This window comes from Camelus ferus, chromosome 35, assembly GCF_009834535.1.
Source record: "Camelus ferus isolate YT-003-E chromosome 35, BCGSAC_Cfer_1.0, whole genome shotgun sequence".
Lineage (NCBI taxonomy): Eukaryota > Metazoa > Chordata > Mammalia > Artiodactyla > Camelidae > Camelus > Camelus ferus.
In genome coordinates, this window is record NC_045730.1 from 17,200,891 (window position 1) to 17,215,259 (window position 14,369).

General features: G+C 48.8%; 1 protein-coding gene across 3 annotated transcripts in view; it reads left to right on the top strand.

The window, feature by feature from the left end:
- The first annotated feature begins 458 nt into the window (after positions 1-458).
- LOC116661517 (uncharacterized protein C1orf94-like) overlaps positions 459-14,369 on the top strand; it is a 36,287-nt gene continuing 22,376 nt past the window's right edge. For all 3 annotated transcript variants that reach the window (XM_032473732.1, XM_032473733.1, XM_032473735.1), the window contains exon 1: positions 459-943. In XM_032473732.1, coding sequence (XP_032329623.1) covers positions 693-943 — 251 coding nt within the window. In that variant the 5' untranslated portion in view covers positions 459-692. The remainder of the gene's footprint in view (positions 944-14,369) is intronic.

The following is a 14,369-nucleotide window of genomic DNA, read 5'->3' on the forward strand; positions in this document are numbered from 1 at the left end:
CAGGAGTAGGGGTGGTGAAGCAGCCAGAAGAGGGGGGCCAGAAGGGGCAGTGGGGAGAGCAAGGCGGGGCTGAGCCAGGCGGGGGCCGCCGGCCCTCGGTGGGAGCGGGATCTCTGGGAAGACCCGGGAGAACCCGATGGGGGGCTCCCAGCCCCACGGTGCCTAGCACAGTGCCAGGCCCTCACCTGGTCCTCTGTGAGGCTTAGCGGGCGACGATGGGCTGAGCCCCAGGCCCCGCAAGGTGTCAGGGATGTTTCACAACGGGGGAGAGCCAGGGACTGTGGGGAGAGCCAGCCCTCCCACTCCAGCTGTTCCCAGATGTCATTCTGCCCACCCAGGCCCCTGGTTCCTGAGCTCCAGGGGATTCCAAGGTTACTAAGCTACTGGTTTTTGTTGACTTGTAAATATTTTCTTCTAAGGGAGAGGGGGAGGGGGGCCAAAGTCAGGAAAGAGCAAATAAAAGCAAATCAAAATAAATTCCCCTCCCCAAAAGAAAGCTGTCCTCCATCCACCCCTCATCCACAAATCGAAGGCCTCTGAACATAGTCACTTTTCTGGGCCAACAGCCAGACAGGACTGACCTGCTCTGCCCCATCCTCACCTCCCTTTCTGGTGAATGAGGAGTGGTGGTGGATGGTCCCCCTGTCTCCGAGCCCTGGGTGGACAAACGGCCTTCCAGAAAGAGGAAGAGGATGGCCAGTGGAAATGGGCTGGCTTCATCCTCGGCCCTGGTGGCCAAGCGCCCCTCCGCCCTGGGCCCATTCCCCAGATACATCTGGATCCACCAGGACACACCCCAAGACAGCCTAGACAAGGCTTGCCACGAAATCTGGAAGAGAGTTCAGGGCCTGCCTGAGGCCTTGCAGCCCAGAACCTCAAAGGAGCAGCTCTCAGCCCCCATGGCAGGGACTCCAAGAGACAAGAGGCTCAGCTTCCAAGAAGAGTGAGTGTCCCCCTGCATGGCTGGCACCAAGGGAGGAGGGAAGAGGGAGGAGATGAGGTCTGACCTTGTCAGGAAATGTTCTGTTAGTCTGACTAAACCCTAAATGCTGTATACTTTTGCTCCACTCACCGTGGTCCTTTGTCCAACCTTTATTAGAGCATTGATTGGGGCCCTGAAGGGACCTGGGTGAGAAGCCAGACCAGGGCTGTATTTCTGCTGTCTCTGTACCAACCCACTAAGGGGACATTTCTCATCTAAAGGCATAGGCAACCCAGATCTGAGGACCTTAAAAAACCACCGTAACCAGGGCTGAGGGTTCGATGTCCATGGCTATCCCCAGAGGCACTAGAAGCTGGAAGGTCCTTCTCCCTTCCCGCCCCCAGAGGCTAGGCATTGGCACAGATGAGTCTGGTGGTTTTAAACCACATCTGGAATTCCCTAATACAGGGAGCAGCTGTCCCATTCAGCCTCCACAGAAGCTGCTGCAGGAGCGCACATCAAAATATTTACTGGGAAGGCATTGACATATTCAGAGGACATAATAGAAAATTAAAGTGCGGGAAGATGGCTGTAAATAGCCTATTTCCTGGATGGGAAATCCTGTGTCTGGGAAACACAGAGCTAAGTGTTTCTCCACCAGGGCAAAGTTGGGCAGATATTGTTGGGGATGGATATTAGAAAGGAGAGGAGGGAACAGAGAAGAAGGGACCTCGTTAGGAAAAGCAAGTACGTCTACAGAGTTATTAATGCCACCAGTGAGCACTTGTTCACTGCTTTGCATCTTCAAAGTGGGCTGCAAACATTAATTAATCCTCCCAGAGTCCCTTTAAGGCAGGTATTAGTGTCCCCATTTTACAGATGGATTGTGTTAATAATTAGGTGCTAATTAAAGACTAAGTGATAATTAAGTGTTGCCTGTTCCAATATAGGTTCCAGCTCAGCTCAAAGATGCTCTGGAGTTGGGGGACCTCATTCAGGCAATTCAGCTGCGTCTGGTTTCAGGGATTTCTAGGCAAGAGCTAAGGAAGGCAAAGTATAACTGCTCCCTAGTTCTGCACTCCTGCTGTCCCTTTTTGTGCTTACTGGAAGGCACTTTGGCTCTCATTGCCTCCCCTGCCCCTGCTCAGCAGGACATGGCTGGGATGAGAATGGCCTGTCTACAGCCAAAGCCCTGCTGTCCGGCCCTCCGGTGGCGCTGAGCCCCTCCGCCCCACCCACTGCCATCTGCTCTGGGACAGGGCCTTGGCAGAGGGCCCACGGGCCTGTGTTCAGCTCTCAGTGGCCAAAGAGCTGATTGTCCACTTTGTGGACTAAGGGTCAGTGGCCATTTCCAGTAGATGGCACCCTCTCTGCCAGGTCACACTGCGTTAATGGAGACAGACTCTACTTCCAGTCTGCACTTGGCCGAAAAGTGACCTGGCACACCTTTGGCCTGCCGCTTGACTCCAGTTGGCCTTGATTTTCTCATCTGCAAATGGAGGATGATATGCCCTGCCTGATCCACCTCAGCATTGATAATGAGGATCAAATGTGATGAGAGAGAGGAAACAGGAAACTGGAAACTGCACTATACAAACGAGGCTGTCCCTGAAAGGAATTGCCAAGGTTCAGGGGTTTGGTTGTTGTTTGTATTGCCTTCAGGCTGGGGTCTTCACACGATGCTCATAGACCCGAGGGTGCTTCAGGGGGCCCCCCTGGAGTTGAGTGGCCTGATTGCTGGGCCCCAAGCCCACTTTAACCAGAGCTGTTCAGCTTTTTGTAAGTTTTACTTACTGAAGTTCTGAATGAAGGCTGCATTTTGACAAAAGGTACTGCTACTGAGAAAAGGGCTAGGAAGCCATTGCCTCAGATGAGTGAATGATATTATCATGCGGATAGCAACCAAGCAGAACACAATGCGCTGTTCCTGAAATAAAGGCAGCTGCAATGGTGGAGTCAGATAACTCTGGTTTCAGATTGCATTTCAGCCCAGTGCCAGCTGCGGGACTTGTTTAATTTATGTGAGCTGCAGTTTCTTCATCTGCCAAATGGAGATGATTACTGTGCATTTCATCAGGTTGTTGGGATGATTAAATGGGATATTTAAACATTACCAGTAATAACTAGGATTTGTAAAAATTCCTTGTAATAATGATAGTGATGATTTCTTTAAGCCCTACAATTATTACATGAAGTGGGTGCTATTTTAAACTCCCCCTTTTTTTACTTTTTGTTATGCAAATGTTCAGATGCATAAAATGGAGTAGTATAATGAATGTCTATCAATCAGCCTCATTGATTATCAACTTTGTGCCATTCTTGTTTCAATTCTACTTTCCCCCTATTTTAAAATCAAATCCTTTTTACAGGTAAGGTAACAGGTTTGGAGGGGTTAATTTCTTTGCCTGAGGTCCTACAGTTAGGAAGTGGTGGAGTTTCAGAAAACAAACTCCGGACCATGTGTGATAGTGCTGGCTATCTTCCCCTAGGAATTGAGGCATTTTTTGGAGAGTCGTAATATTTGTCAATCTCATGTTCCAAGTGACCACATATAGATAACAGATTTGAAAACCAGGGAGCTGTCCAGTGTAGCTGTGGGATGGCTTAAAGGCCCACAAAATAGCCTCTCAGCTAATCTTTCCACTGTTTAATTTGTAGACCCAGTGTCGGTGATGTTTGCTGCTGTAGGGGCAGCTAGACAAATAAGTTATAGAACACTTGTTAGCCAGAATTTTAAAAAATGTGTCCCTATTTATCATAGAAATCCAGACATCTCAAGTTTAAAAGGGATCTTGGAGGCCATCTGCTGCTGCTTGAATGCCTTCCTCAGCATCCTTACCAAGTGGTTCTCCACTTGTACACTTTCTTAGATGGGGAGCTCACCACTTCCTAAGGTAGTTCCTTCCCCTGCTATGAACCCAGACTATCAAAAAAACATTTTCTTCCTGTACTGCAATCTCTTTATCAAACTAATACCCATTGATCTGGATTCTGCCCTTAGAGCTCCAAATTAAATCTATCCCTCCTTCCTCTCAGTAGCCTTTTAGATATTAAAAGATGGCAACAGTATTCATTCTAGGACCTCTTGTTCTACAAGCTGAGTACCTCTGGTTTTCTGAATTTCCTGCCCATGTTGCTGGTCCCTGGGGCAGTGCAGCAACCAGAACCAAGTACAGTAATCCAGGGATGATCCAATCCGAGCAGACTGGATCCTCTCCATCTATGTGCTGTATTCCTGTTAATGGCAGTTAACACCACGTTCGCTTCTCTACCCAAGCTAAAGTCACCCTATGGACGTATTTTGAGTTCATTCATTCATTCAATTATTCATTCAACAAACATTTATTAAGCAGCTACTTTGTGCCTGGCACTGTACTCATAGAGCTAGTGGGATAGAGTAAACCAGATAAAGTCCTGCCTTCCTAGAGCTTACATTTGCGTAGTGGAAGAGAAACAGAAAATAAGTAAATAAAAGAGTATGATAACATAAGAATGGGAAAAGAATTGGTATTCTAGTTGGAAGAAATCAATAATAAACACGTAAGAATAAACCAAATAATTTCAGATAGCAATGGGTGCTCTGGTGGAAGTAAAACCAACTAAAATAGGGGCATTTCCTTTAGATGGGGTGGGCAGGGAAGGACTCTCTGAGGAGAGGTGGTCATCTGATACCAAGAAAGAGCTAGGCAGGTGAAGATCTGAGGAAGGAGGTCCAGGCAGAAAGGTGAGCAACTTCAGAGACTCAGAGATGGGAGTGGGCTGGAGAGAGACAGCGTGGCTGGGGTGTAGTGAGTGATGGCACGAGGTGATATAGAGGTAGGCAGGCAAGATCTCAGAAGACCTGGAGGATCCCTATAGGGAACACGTTATGGGACACCTTTGAAGGTTTTTAGGAAGGTGTTGTAACACTGATCACATTCGCTGGTGTATTAGATGTCTCCAGCTGCTGTGTGGAGACGGTTTGTTAGGTATGTGGAAGAGTAAGTTGGGAGAACTCTGGGAAGATGCTACAATAGTCCAGGTGATCACGACAGTGATGGTGGCTGGACCAAAGTGATTGCAGTGAAAGTGGAAAAAGTGGGGGGATTCGGTGTGCATTTGGGGAGGAACCAACAGAGCCCACTGATGGCTGGGGACGCACAAACAGATATCAAGGCTGAGTTGAGGTTTTCAGCCTGGGCACTGGTTAGATGGTGGTACACTTACTGAGGTGGGGAAGAAATGGAGAGAAATGGGCTATGGGGGAGCATCTGTAGTTCTGCCTAGTGTCAACTCCAGAACCTTGCTCAGTTATCTTTTAATTAGCCTTAAATTTGGGCTCAGAGAATTGTGGAAAGCCACTTACTGACTCATATTCTAGGACTATATATTCCTTCAATCCCCCTGTTGCTAAAGCTTCACAGCCCCAGAATGGGGTTTGGGATTTGCTGACTGACTGTGAAATGGAATTTGTTCATTCCTTCATTAATGGATTCATTCAACAAACACTCACAGTTGGTTTCTGGGTGCCAGACCCGGTGCTAGGTCCAGGAATACAAAGACATGTAGGACAGAAGCCCATCTCTCTGAAAGCTACCAGTCTAGTTGGCGGGGGGGGGACGCAGATCCATGTGACAGCAGAGACTTTCAACAAATATTTATTGTGCGCCTACTGCATGCCTGACAAAGTGTGAAAACCACACTGGTGAAAAAGATGGGGTCAGTCTCTGAACTTCTATATGGACCTTCAGTGTCTTGCGAATGGCAGATCACAACACATGAAGACTGTTCTGATGAAGGACCAGTACGCTGGGAGCACACTCTGGGGACGCATGACCCAGGCTTGGGGCTCAGGGAAGGCTTCCTGGAGGAGGCTAGGGGAGGTGAGCTGGAAGGTGATTCCGTGCCAGTCCCAAGTAGGAAGATAAGTCTACAGAAAGAAAGGAAATCCATTTAAGCATTTAAAAAAAGGAAATGATTTCCTGATTGGCAGCCTTCTGGGATATCTGTTGCAAGAAGGATGAGGGCTGATTTGCACTTGCTCTAGTGAATCTCCATCCACTGTTTGCATCCATCTGCCAGTCCTCGAGGCCAATGGAGTCGCTGGGACTTGGAACCCAAGGAGCTGCCTTGTTTGAACTGCTCTCCCAACAAACCAACCCTTTGTTGCTATTGTTATTTAAACCATAAGAGAGCCGCCTTTCTGCTCTCATCCATCCCCATGGGCTACATGCCACCCCCAGGGAACTTCCCATCATTCCCTGCACCTACAGGACTCTTTCTGGAGTTTCTCTTCTCAGGACCCAGCTCAGGAAAAAATTGGATGAGTCATCCTAGTTGCCTGGAAAAGTTGCTTGGAATATATCCCCACTTTTATTTGTTATTATTGTTATTTTTTTTAAAAGCTTGAAACCTGGTGAGAGGAGTGATGAGGACAAGGCTCACACTTGGAAACTCAGACTGATGCCCTGGGGCAGAAACCAGCTCTGGAGGCCTGTGAAGTCTCATGCTAGCATTTTCTCCTCTTTGAGGGGTCAAACCCCTCTTTGAGAATCTGACGGAAGCTGCCATACACCCTTTTGTCTGAAACACATCCTTATATCCCTTGATGTTTTTGAATGCTAGAGACCCCTTGGACCCCAGGTTGGAATCCTTTTCTCCCGGCCACTCAACTGTCTCCCTCCCTCAAGCTTCCCAGGGCTGAATCTCAGCCATTGCTATGACCCCACTCACACTGACATCAATACATCCCCCATCCTGGTTGTCCCATGAATTCGTGCACGAATGGTGCTGCAGACCCAGGTTCGAGGCCCTGGACCCTCCCTCCTCCAATCTCCTTACACATCCTGTCGGTCGCCTTCATGGTGGGCTTTGACTCCTTGCCTCCCTGCTGGCCTCTCTCCTGCCATTTTTGGAACATCTCATCTTACTGTATCTGGTTCCTTGCCCTCCTGGATGTCCTCGGCCAGCTTCACCTTCCTGAAGCACATCAGCAGCACTTCTCAGGCATCTCCCGTGACTCATTCATTGTCTTCTGGGCTCCTTGACCTGGTCGTCAAGAGTCTGTGCTGGCCCTGCCTACACCTCTAGGTGCACATCTTGCTGCTCTTCTCCAGACTCTCTGTAAACCAAGATGAGCCATCAGAGGTGCACCTTGCCTTTGCTCAGGTTATTTCGCTACCAGGAGTACCTTTCTTCTATATCTCTGTATTGAACTCTCACTCTTATTCATCCTCAGAGACCCAGAACTGGGGGGAGGGTATAGTTCAGGGGCAGAGTGCATGCTTAGCATGCACGAAGTCATGGTTTTGGTCCTCAGTACCTATGTTAAATAAATAAATAAATAAATAAATAATAATAATAATAATAATAATAATAATAATAATAATAATAATAATAAAAACAACTTAATTACCCTCCCAAACCCCAAATTAAAAAAAAAAAAGACCTGGAATTAGTGGGTCATCTTCTGAATTTTTTACCACTCACTCCGTTCAACATTTTTTCTTTCCTCCCTCTCCCCTATTTCTCTTTTTAATTTAAATGAATGATTATATTCCCTCTCTTTCCTGAGATTTAAAGGTGGCTCACCTTTAAACAGATGGATCAGAATCCCAGCACACTTTATAACTGCAACCAACTTTCTCAAACTTTCTGTGGCCTATTTTCCTCTTCTGAAAAATGCAAAAAGTCACAGTGACCACCCTAAAGTATTATTGTCGAGGTTAGTGAAGGAATGCAGGCCAAGTTCACACAGCACCTGGCAGAAAATAAGGACTCCAAATTCATCATCTTCTTCACCACCATATTATCGTTACTTTCAAGGATAAAATGACAAGGGTTAAGTGATCAGGAATGGTATGGGGAGAGGAGGCTTAGGTACCAGCAAACCTAGGCTAAAGGAACGTACTCAGTTGAGGCCAGCAGGTTGCTTTGAGATTCTTGGCAGCTGGGGCAAAAAAGTGGGAACATAAGTCATATCATCTAACAAGACAAAGCAGGAGAGATCATCAGGAGAGACAAACACCGCCTTAGCTCTGAGGACCGCATGGTAGGGGTCTTTATAGGAGGGTGATGGGATGGAAGAGTCAGTTTAGAACCAGCTCTTGTGTTGACCGTTGGTCAGAGGGAAGGACACAGAGTCCCAGTCGGATGTGTCAGAGCAGCCCTGGCATGGGGTTTCTGATGAGGTGGTCATCTGGCACATACTGTACACTGCCCGAGGCAGCAGTCCCTCATCCCCCACTTGGCCACGGCTCCTTAAGGGCAAGTACTGTGTCTTACTCATCTTTGTCTCCCCAGTGCCCAGCCGAGTTCCTGGCACTTGGTGGCAATGCAGTGTGTATGAATGAATGAGTAAGTAAATGATGGATGAACCATAAAAATGCCACTGCAAGGAGAGTAAGGCCCAGAGGTGGCCAGGAGCCAAGCAAGAGGTCACAATCATCAGAAGAAGACTGAGTGATGTAGGGACAGGATATCAGGAAGCCAAGACATTGGCAGAGTATTTTTCCTCCTCCTGCCTTCAGTTGTAGGAAGAGAATTAACATTTTCTTGAGCACCTGATATATGCCAGGCTATATGAATTTCAATTTTCTGTTTATCTTATTGTCTTAGCAACCCTTCCCAGTTGATGGTCAATATTATTCCCATTTTACAGATGAGGAAGTTGAGGCTCCTAGAAGTTAGGCAACTTGCCCAGAGTCATCCAGCTCGGAGAGGGCAGAACAGGGATAGGAACCTCGTGGGGCTTCAAGGCCAGAGCTCTTTCTGGACACCAAGAGCCCTTCAGAATAGCCCTTCCATGTCTGCTTAGCACTGGGAGCCATGAGCGGTAGAGGGAAGATGAATTGTGATTAACGTCCCAAGTCCTGTGTTCCCCTTTTTAATTTAATTTTATAGTTTCGGGAGCTGTGTCGCAGGTTGTGGGAGCCCGCAGAGATGGGCCACCAGTGGTTTGGTTTAATCCCCTTTTTAATATCTTTGTTTCAACGTTCTTTCCAATTCAACTCCCAAGTCACATTAAAAAAATACCTCTTCCTTAGGGTAGCCTCCTCTTATTAAACAGATGCAAATGAAAAGTTTTAAAGATAATTTGAACAATAGGAATCACTCTGCAGCTCCCAGCCGAAGCTCCTTTATTGCTGTGTTTATTCCCCAGTATTTCCTGTCTCATTCCCCAGCTCACTGAATCCTTCATCCCCCAACCCTTCCAGTCCCAGGCCCAACCCCTGCTGCCTCCGGCCTTCTCCCTTCTTTCCCCTCCAGGGGGCTGGGGAGTCCAGTAGGGTCAGGGTGGGGGGGTTCTCACTTCCATCTGCCAATCTGCCTTCTAAGACTGTCCCATCAGTCCTGAGGGGCGACCAGGGAGAGCTGGAAAAGTGTCTGGAGGGAAGTTCCCACCTGGATGTGTGTCTCCAAGTGCATCATTTGCATCACAACTGTGGCCAGAGGTGGGGGTTGAGGGTTAGAGGGTGGAGGAGGGATCCTTGCTCAGAACGCAGATACCTGGGCCCCTTTCTGGACCAACTGAACTGCCCTTTCCCCAAGAGTGCCCAGGAATCTGCATTTGAAACAAGCACCACAGGTGACTTGTGTGTGTACTTGTAGAAAGTTCTCTTGGGGGTCAAACATGATGGACCCTCAGGCTTAAAAGGGATACAGCTTTGAGAAAGAGGCGTTGCAAAGAAAAGCGTGAAGAAAGGAGACTGACGTTTATTGAGCTCCAAATGGATGCCAGGGATGTTGAGAAAAATGGGCCATACTCTGCGTGAAGGCCTTTGATAAGGAATGAGACCAGCAGGAAGTCTAGGTCTGGCACTGGGGCAGCTGAGCGACTTCCCAGCGTTGCCTCCCTTAACCCCGGGTGGTGTCACCATCCCCACAGCACAGAGGCTGATACCTGGGTTTCAGCGACTTCCTGACCGTCCAACCCCAGCTGGCCAGCCCTGGGCTGTGAAGGGTCAGCGGGCTCCACGCCTGCAGCCAGCTCGCCTCTCCGCACCGCTCGTCTTTCTCGGTCTGTTGGTCGGAGCCGCTAACATTTGCATAGCGCTGGTTACAGTTCACCGAGCGCTTTCGCATTCATCATCGCACTTAATCCTCACGCGGCCTGGAGAGTGGAGGAGGGGCGAGCCGGGAGTCAGTTTTCTGAAGGCCCTCTGCCCACCCTGCCCCCGACCTGAGAGGCTCTGCAGACAGAGCCCAGTGGGTTTCCGCGTACCTTTGGGATGCCCAGGCCCTAGGATGGCAACTGAACCTGCAGCTTCTCCCAAACTGAAAAAAGTTGGCCCAGGCCCCTCAGGTTGTGAGAGAGGTGGACCCCACCCTCCATCCCCCTTCCCTTTCTTCTTGCTGGTTTTCTACAAGGCTGTGGTGGCCTGTGCATGTGTGTGCTGGTTTGCATGGTGTATGCGCAAGGTGATGGGGTGTGTGTGCATGGCTGTAGTGTGTGTGTGCAGGGATGTGTGTGTGTGTGTGTGTGCACGGTTGTGTGCATGTACATGACCTCTGTGTACATGCACATAGGTTGGTGTGTGTGTGCATGGGTGTGGGGTGTGTATGGGGAGAGGGACTCAGTGCAATTCAGTGAATCCCAGATCTGGAGAAGAGGACAGATGTAGCTTTGGCAGAGGTGGCTGTGTCCATTCCCTCCACATCAGGCAGGGACCACCCTGGGGAATAGAAGATGGGTCCCTGTTCCCCACACAGACAGGAAGACCCGGAAATGTCCACCAGCCTTGGTCAAGTGAGGGTGAGGGCCTACTGGGGGTGGTGCCAGGCCAAACGCCAGAGTCCCTGTCTCCATGATGGAGGCCACTCCTTGTCTGGGGCCCTTTGGTGCCTCCCCCCCCCCCCACATCTGTGGCTCCTGCAAGTCCCTGAGCGGGACACCCACCTGCCCACCGAGTTCTGCTTCTGCTGCCTTGTCCTCCTAGTCCCTGGCTGGCTCTCTGGCCTCTGCACCTTCTGTAGCTGAGACTCAAGAGAAGGGAAGTGAATTGCAGAAGGTCACCCCATCAGAAACGACAGAGATGGGGTTTGAATGCAGCTCTTTCTACGGCAGAGGCCCCACTCTTTCTCCCACTTCTGCTCTTTTGGAGGTGCAGGGTAGTGGCTAAGAGGAGGCTTGGAACACGTGGACTTGGGATCCAATCCTGCACCAACACCTACTCTCTTGGGTAAACTTGAATTCATCTTTCAAACTTCCTGAGCCTCCTTTTCCTCTCCCTAAACTGGGAAAGAAGATGCTACCCATTTCTTGTGGTTGTTGTGGGGACCAGGGTCAAATATACCTGGTACCCAGTAGACACAGCACAGATCCTGGCTCAGGCCTCAGACCCCTCCTCTCACTCCTCAGAACTGGAGAAAGCCTTCTCACCCACGGAAACCAGAGCCCAACACGTGGCTGCTGAAATTTCTCCAGTGGTTTCCCTGTGCCGTTAGAGTAAAATCTTTTAGCATCACTCCAAGGCCTGGCAGGTTCTGATTCCCGCCTTTATCCCTGACCTCACTTCCTGTGAGCCCCTCCACCCGGCCCATTAATGTGCCCCGCACACTGGAGCATCCGTCCCATCTTTCCCACCTTGTTGACGTTTGCACCTGCTGTTCCCTGTGTCTGGAAAGCTCTTCCTTGTATTCTTTCCCTGGTTAAATGCTCATCATCCTTTAGGCCTCAGCTTAAATGCCCAAAGAGGCACTTCTTGCCCTCCTGACTTAAGTACTATCCCCCAGTGGACTCACACACAGCATTTCATTCTTGGTTTTCAGAGCAGTGTAGCTTAGTGGTTGAGAAGTGGCATCTGAACAGGGTTGCCTCAGTTCACCCACTTTGTCCCTTCTTCATTCTGGGACCTTGGGAAAACTTCCTAACTTCTCTGCCCCTTAGCTTCTTCATTTTAAAAACTGGGATAATTGTATCTCTGTGTCAGTTAGCTTTTGATATACAATCATCCCTTGGTATCCACAGGGGATAAGTTCCGGAACGCCCACAGTTACCAAAATCTGCGGATGCTCCAGTCCCTTATATAAAACGGCCTAGTATTTGCATATAACCTCCACACACCCTCCTGTGTACTTTAAATCATCTCCTGATTACTTAGAATACCTAGTACCATGTACCTGCCATGTAAACAATTGTAAAATACACTGTGAATGCTATGTAAATAGTTGCCAGTGTGCAGCAAATTCAAGTTTTGTTTTTTGGAAGTTTCTGGAATTTTTTTTCTGATATTTTTAATCCACAGTTGGTTGAATCCACAGATGCGGAACCCATAACTGTGAAGGGTCAGCTGTGTTAGAGGCACGGCTGGGCTGGGCTTGTCAGGAAGTGGCTCAGGCTCACCCACACATCTGTAGTCAGTTGGGTCTGGCTGACTGTCTGCTGAGGACCTTGGGGTTTTCCTCCATGGGCTGTGCCATCCTCCAGCAGGCTCTTCTGGGCTCGTTCATGTGGAGGTTGCTGAGTCCCAAGAGAAAGGAGCTCAAGCCCTTAACACCCAAGCCCTTTCCAAGTCTCTGCTTATTACTGAATCAAGATGGGTGGGAACGACCAGAGGGTCATAATGATCATCAGTCTTCACATCACCCTGTTGGGGCTGTTGTGGGGATTAAAATGAGAGTTTTGTTTGGAAGTGTTTAGTGCGGTGCCTGGCTGGTTAGTCAATTCTCCATAAACACTCATCCTTCTGATTTTGTGAACTAGAATTTGAGACATAGACATGTTAGGCAGCTTGCTTAAGATCTGGCCTCCCTTAAGCGGCGGGGATTTGAATCCAGTTTCTGCCTCCTCCCAGGGACTGAGCTCTTAGCCACTCGGCTCTGCTGCTCCACCCACGTAAATGTGTACAAAAGTCCATCTCACCTGCAGCCACGAGGCCAGTCTCCGGGTGGAGTGGAACCCTTCCCCAGCTTCCCTCTTCAATCAGCCGTGTTGCCTGGGCACCAGGCCTGGGTACCATGTTTGTCGTTGATCTGAAATGCCATAGCGGGAAGAAAATATTTGTTTTGGTGTTCTCTTCCAGCACTAACAATTTCCCGCTTGCATTTTTCTGTTGTTTGGCTCTGATGAATAGCAGTTTTCATCTTTGCTCTGTGTTACCATGTACACAGAGCTGCTGTCAGGAGCTAACAGCATGCTTGCTTAGTCATTATTCTGGGAAGGGGTGCCAGCCAGTCAGTCGCCTTCATTTTTATATGACTCTGTACGCTGCAAATGCAGAAATGATGCACTCCACCCACAACCAGAGTCACCATCAGACACCTACCGTTCTGGAGGTGGGCACAACAGAGGTGGTGGTGATAGCTGGAGCCATGGCACTGATTCTGACTGTCTTCCTTTGTCAATGCCCGGAGCTGGGTTAATCTCCCCAAATGATTCCCTGTGAGAGAGTCTGAGGCAGATTTTATGGTTTTTACCAACTCAAAGAAGAAAGCAAATAGCACGGGACTGGTGCCAGCATCAAAAAAACTTCTTAGGAAGAGAGGAGAAAAGATGGATTCCGGGAAATACAGGTGGGGCAGGCTTGCTGTTGAATCCAGCAAAGTTACGGGGAGGGTGGAAAATCTTTTGGTGAGTCCCAAGGTGGTCGCTGAGAGCTGTGTGGGGTCTGCCGTGGGGCTGCCTTACAGGCGTTGGGAGTTCTTAGAATCAGGCCAAGCAGCTGGTCAGTATCATCCGGTCAGTTCACAGGGATGCCAGGCCCCAGGTGTGGCATGAAATGAGAGGCCAGAAAATGGAATCAAAACCATTTTGGTTGCCGGTTGTAACCACTGAAGGAATTGGGCCGTCTTTGGCAACACAGCACTTGATTTCCAGAGTTCCAAGAAATGGACAAGGGTGAAGACAAGCTCGTGAGCCAGTCCATTCATTTATTCGATAAATACTTACCGAGCTGGTGTTATGTGCCCAGCACTGCTCAAGGTCCTGAGAACTCTTTGGTGAACAAGACACAGTCCCAACCCTCAGGGGGGATATATTGTTGTAGGGAGTAAAGGCGTAAAAATACTATATGATGGTGATAAATATTAGGAAGAAAGTAAACAGATCGATGGAGCTGAGAGTGATGGAGTAAGAGCCAGTCAAGGGATGAGCTAGCATCCACAGGAGGTGCAAAGGTCCTGGGGTTGGAATGAACTTGACATGTCAAAGAATAGTTATAAGACCAGAGTGGCTGGAATAAGAGGAGTCAAAGCAAGAGGGAGAGATGGGGCCACTTTGTGTGGCACCCTGAGGATCAGAAAGGAGTTTGAATTTTTATCCTATGTGTAGTGAGATTCCACATAAGGGATTAAGTAGGTGGATGATTTGATCTAAGTTCTGAGAATGTCCTAGCTCTGTGGGCATACAGTTTTCTAGAACAGCAACAAACAAAACAGCAAATAAATCATGTTTTCTTGGAGTGTGGAGAGGGCAGGTAGGGGAGACCCTTGCTCAGGGACTTGTAGCTGCGTGCTGAATCTTGATGGC